This window comes from Octopus bimaculoides, chromosome 16 (genome assembly GCF_001194135.2).
Source record: "Octopus bimaculoides isolate UCB-OBI-ISO-001 chromosome 16, ASM119413v2, whole genome shotgun sequence".
Lineage (NCBI taxonomy): Eukaryota > Metazoa > Mollusca > Cephalopoda > Octopoda > Octopodidae > Octopus > Octopus bimaculoides.
The window spans coordinates 57,168,786-57,174,999 of NC_068996.1; the positions used below are offsets into that span (position 1 = coordinate 57,168,786).

General features: G+C 38.9%; 1 protein-coding gene across 2 annotated transcripts in view; it reads left to right on the forward strand.

Annotated features, from left to right (window-relative positions):
• LOC106872443 (kinesin-like protein KIF26B) overlaps window positions 1–6,214 on the forward strand; it is a 550,311-nt gene that overhangs the window by 388,342 nt on the left and 155,755 nt on the right. For both annotated transcript variants that reach the window (XM_052973789.1, XM_052973790.1), the window contains exon 9: window positions 1,291–1,384. In XM_052973789.1, the coding sequence (XP_052829749.1) occupies window positions 1,291–1,384 (94 nt within the window). The remainder of the gene's footprint in view (window positions 1–1,290; window positions 1,385–6,214) is intronic.

A 6,214-nucleotide genomic window follows, 5' to 3' on the forward strand; every position in this document is an offset into this window, starting at 1 on the left:
ACAGAGGGAGGAAGTAGAAGAATAGGTGAGCAACGAGAGGAAAAGAGAAAGAGAGGAAAAACGAGGGGGGAAAAGAGATACGTAGTAGTAACAGAGGAAGAACGAGAGGGGTAAAGCGAGATACGTAGTAGTACAGAGGAAGAACGAGGGGGGGGGGGGAAAGAGAAAGAGATAGAGTAGCATACATGTATACATATACATATGTGTGTGTGACTGTGTGTGTGTTTGTGTGTCTGTGTTTGTCCCCCCAACATCACTTGACAACCGATGCTGGTGTATTTACGTCCCCGTAACTTAGCGGTTCGACAAAAGAGAATGATAGAATAAGTACTTGGCTTACAAATAATAAGTCCTGGGGTCGATTTGCTCGACTAAAGGCGGTGCACCAGCATGGCCACAGTCAAATGACTGAAACAAATAAAAGATTAAAAAGTATTGTAGAAACAATTGAGCACCGTACTAATATGCATTTATGTACTGGAATGAAATCAAAGTCGATTACAGGTAAGTACCAGTCATATACTTGGATTTATTCAGTCGATTACCAGTGAGGTACAGGGGTCAATTATATCGACGGCAGAACATAATGCTGTAAGTGTGACGTCTTTGAGAGACCTTTAGGACAGGGATGGTCGGTGTATGTGGACAATACCACACAATATCTTGTGAATTCACATGGCTTATTAGTTAGATTGTTGAACTCACCGTCGTATGGTCATGGGTTCAATTTCCAGATCAGTTGGTATGTTGTGTCTTTAGGCAGGTCACTTTATATCATATTGTTCCAGTCCACCGAGCGCTTCGCAAACTATTAACCTCAAACGCCAGCTGTCAACGCTCATGATGGCTTGAGATACTATCTTACTTTAAAACAATCCGGCGGCGGTGGCTGCAGCAGCAAATGTTGTTGTTGATGTTGTTGTTGTTATTGTTGAGCGTAAAACCAGACTTGATTCGGCCGTCTTTTGATCAAAGGTGGTACAATTGTGATTATCCAATCTTTATTCAAACGTAATATATCTTGGATTCCATTAACCAGCCTGCTGCTTTTTAAAAAAGTAGTGGATTGTAAATAAATTTGAGAGAGATTTCGTTATTGTTTCTAGCATCAGCATACATACATCCTTAACTTCTTCCTTTTAGTTATCAAGTTGACATATCTTTCAATATAGCGATTGGCAACAAAGTCGGATTGGTCAGTGTTACAGACCATCTTCCTTACTATAGGAATTCCTTACCCCTTCACTTTTCTATTTTCATTTACTTATTTATGTATTTATTTTCTTTCAGACGGAGATTTGCGCAAGTACCCTTACAGATATTATTCAGGGTGTGGTCAGTGGTGCAGATGGCTGCATATTTTCCTTTGGATATTCACGAGCAAGTAAGTCCTCTTTGCTAATTTTTAGACTATAATCAAGTCATTGGAGCATCCTCCACCCCTCATTGAGTTTATCTGAAATTTCGAGTCAACAGACGTTATGATGGCTGCTGACTAAATACAATTCCTAGATATCAAAAAGAAAAAAATATTGCCCAACGATTGATGGCCGACCCAATAAAGTACCGAACGATTAATTGAGAGGTTCGTTGTGTCCATAGTCAAGTTAGTTAACTGTCAAATATTCAGTCCATCTAGATGTAAAGGATCCCAACCTACCCCTTAAAAATAAATTTCTTTTGTTTCTACTAAAGGACAAGTTCTGGGATTTGGGGAATTGGGCTAGTCGACTACATCAACCCCAATTCTCGACTGATACTTATTTTATCGACCTGAAAGTATGAAAGACGAAATTGGCCTCTGCGGAATTTAAAGCTAGAGCGTGAAACCGGACAAAATGCCGCTAAGCATTTTGTCCGGTGTCTTAATGATTCTGCCCGCTCGTCACTTTTTAATAATGGTTTCAATCAAGGCCAGTAATTTTGAGGTAGGAGTAAGTCGATGACATCTACCCCAGTACACGACTAGTACTTATTTTATCGATCCCGGAAGGATGAAAGACAAAGTCGACCTCGGTGGAATTTGAACTCAGAACGTAAAGATGTACGAAATGCCGCTAAGCATTCTCCCCGCGTGCTAACCATTCTGCCAGCTCGCCGCGGTAAGCAGTGCTGAGATTAGATCTCAGACTGGTTGGTCACTCAGAGGAAATGATTAAATGTAAAAATTGATGGCGATTATTGATGATATTTAGTGAGATCTATCCAATTCATGCCAGCAAAGAAAAACAGATGATAAACCAATATTAATGATAATGACGACGACGATGATGATGATTATGATGATTCCGAAAATGTCTCATCTATCCATTTAACGCTACAGAAACTGGAGTTATAATCATCACCTCTGTGGATCTTTGAGCTTATAAAACTATTAATTTTGCATTTGACCACGACGCAGCCTTACCATTTTTACTTCATTATTCAGAAATTAGGTCTCAGTTCACCGTAGTAGTGAGCAGGAGTTCTGTTTACTGACGAATGTTTAATAGGTTTGCAATGTCGAGCTGAAACTCATAATCTGTGTATAACTGACCAAGTTATAAATATTATTCGACTCGTATAATTCGAAAATGTCAAGCAATTATTGTCTCTAATCACACTTACGTAGAATGAATATAGAATGATCTATTATATATTCATATTTCGTATTTATACATTTCACTTGTAATTATTCATACATGCACTTCATATTTTTTATATACGTTTTATAATGGATTAATTTTAATATCACGTTGATTGCTGTTCATATTCGGTTACTATTGTCAATTCTTTTAGATGACTCATTGTTAAAATCATGTTTACATTTTACTCTGTATACGCACAAACATAGATGTGTGTGTGCGTTTGTGTGTTCTTGTTCGCGTTGTATATTTACTTTATCACGTATTCAGAGCGTCTTTGTGGCTAGCATAAGAATAACTGTCATTACTGCAGCCACTGCCACTATACTGCCACCCACTCTTCCCCTTTATCAAAATCATTATCATCGTCATCATCATCATCATCTTCAGCAGAATCGTTAGAGCGTCGGAACAAATGCTTTGTGGTATTTTGCTCTTGCTATTTTTGAGTTCAAATCCTGCCGAGGCCAAACTTATCTTTTCATCCTTTCGGAGTCAGTAAAATAAAGTTCCAGTTGAACAATGAAGTTGATAATATCGGCTGAAACCCTGCCCTAAATTTGCTGACCTTGTGCCAAAATTTGAAACACTTGTCATTATTATTGTTGTTGATAAGGCAACCAGCGGGCAGAATCATTAGCAACCGGACAAAATGATTAGCGGCATTTCGTCCATCAGTACGTTCTGAGTTCAAATTCCGCCGAAGTCGACTTAGCCTTTCATTCTTTCAGGATCGATGAAATAAGTACCAGTTGAGTACTGAGGTCGATGCAATCGATTTATCCCCTCTTCTAAACAAAAATTTCAGGCACAGGTGGTAAGAAGTTTGCTTCCCAACCACACGGTTCTGGGTTCAGTCCTATTGCGTGTCACCTTGGGCAACTGTCTTCTATTAAAGCCTCAGACCAACCAAAGCCTTGTGGACGGAAACTGAAAGAAGCCCGTTATATGTATGTATATATATATATATATATATATATATATATATATATATATATAATGAAAAGTCTGATTCCATGTTTTATTATTTGCAATTTTTGCAATTTTACAATTTTACAATATTGAAACAAACTAGTACTTTCATACGTTACGCAATCATCAGGTTTATTTAGCGACAGTCATGTTCTGCAACTGACAACTCTGTCAATTGTGCAACAGGACTATCACTAAATAAACCTGGTGATTGCATAACGTATGAAAGTACTACTTTGTTTCAACATTGTAAAATTGTAAAAATTGTAAAATAATAAAACATGGAAATCAGACTAAGTTGGAATTTCATTGATTAAGATATATTCTTCTAAACACAACCATACAAACTCGGATGTGTGTGTGTGTGTGTGTGTGTGTGTGTGTGTGTGTGCCCCATCACCGCTTGGCAACTGGTGTGGGTGTGTGTACACCCCTGTATCGGCAAAAATAACTGATAGAAATAATAAGTATGAAACTTTTAAAAAAATAAGTACTCGTGTCAATTCGTTCGACTAAGATTCTTCAAGGTGTGCCCCAACATGGCCACAATCTCACGACTGAAACAAGTAAAAGATAAAAGATTAAGACTACGCCAATAGTAGAAAGGAATATTGTTGTTGGTGGTGATGGTGGCGGTAGTGGTGGTGATGACGGCAGGAGGCGGAGGAGTTGTAGCATCATTATCATCATCTAATACACATACTAGGGTTGTGTGAAAATAATCAGTTAAAAAGTAAGAGGTTCAGAAGTTGAGCAAATTTGGTTGGATGGTAAGTTCCTGCAATAGTCTAAGTACCAGCTCGATATCCCAAAGGTGCCAATGTAGGTTTGAAGGAAAACGCATTAGGTTATCCAAGTAGTATCTATTTATTTTTTGCTAAGTTAGCGTATAAGGGTCTCTAGCATAAACGAGGTGTCCACAATTTCGAATTTTTCGGCAAAGAGCACGGCTTTGTGAACTGCACTTGGACAAAAATGGAACTATCGGAAGCTGACCGTGTCATTTTCTTTTTTAAGGTTTTCAAAAATAAAATCAGCGAATTGGTTGGATTGAATTTCATGAGGAAGATCAGCAGCAGCAGTGGGTGGAGGGATCTTTAAAAAGAAAATTTAGAGTCGATGAGGTTTAGCTAAGAAATAGCGATTGAACATATTACATGGAGGTGGTGAAGCTAGTTATCTATAATACATTAAAAATGCTTGCTTGCAATGTTACACAGCCAAACTGGCGCATAATGGGAAAATGCTTTGAAAGTAAAGTGCCCCTGAAATGTGAATACGAACGGAAGTTTCGCGTAAATCGGACCAATGGTTATTGAGATATTCGAAGTTTGGGAGTAAAACAGTGCATAATGGGAAAATACTCCGAAAATAACTTAACCCTGAAAGGGAAGAAACTCTAACTTTTCCATTAGACACATTATGATGGGCAAAATATTTTAAAGTGAAAATGACTTTAAAAATACGGTAAATATTTCGTAAAAGACCCGTTCGTAACCTCGGTGCGAAATAGTTTTTTTTTTCCCCATAGGTTTCTTCCGAGTGTATTCAACGTGTCACGCCTCCAAAGATTTGGCTGCTATTTCTAGCACGCCCTACTACAAAAAACAGCTATTTGCGATAAACGACTCGAAATACCTGTCACCTGGTAGGAGGACGTGCAAGAAATAGCAGCCAAATCTTTCCATTACTGGGGAAAGGAGCCGTTTATACGTGATTTCGATGTCACATTCGTTGAAAGCATGCGAAATAACAGGGAAGAGAAAAAACAAACACGAAACAAAGCTCCGTTGCTAGGAAACTCAGACTTCCCCGGTGACCCAACGGGTCACGGATTGTCTAGTCAGTTTATAAAGCCCTGTTAAGATCGCATCCAGCCTACTATGTTTTAATTGACGCTCAGTCATTTTTCTGCTTTGTTCGAGAACATACTCTGGTGGGTACAGCGGAACGAAAGTTGTTCGATGAACTATTCAATGTCCGATGTTTTTTCAGTGATATTTGCCAGATTGTTTCTGAAAGCAGTGGACTGAAGACGGTTGTGTTTAACACTTGTCGTAACTCTCATCGGTGAAAATGAAGCACCGAGAAAAGCCAATAACAGTAGCCAAGATGCAGGGATTACTGAGTAGTTGTGCAAGGAAAAAATCGCTGGGGGTAGATGGTCAGCATTACGAGTTATGTGTTAACTTGATATTCTTGGCAAACGTCTGTGACAATTAGCAATAGATTTGAAACTTTGCCAATTGCCTGAGCCTTGTAGTAATGGCACTGCAGAGGGAAAACGCGAAAAGAGAGATCATCTGTGATAATTTCATGCCCATAATTCCGTTGAACGTAAAGTTAATTTAATTAAGATGTTCCCAAAATGCTTGGCGTTCATCGTCGGTAGTAATGTTGGCACCGCTCTAACCTGTGCAACTCTTAGAACGACCTCTGTCTCATATGATACATCGTAGAGAAATTTGGTAATAAACTTGTCGTTGTCTTGGAAGCAATTCAGGGTGTCCTTGAGAACAATCTGAATTGTCCCATCAGCGACGCCTTTCTTGGGGCGTCACTTCTAGGTCTGTTGTATAATCCTGGGGTGTGGAAAACTCAAGAATTGCTCCGGGGGG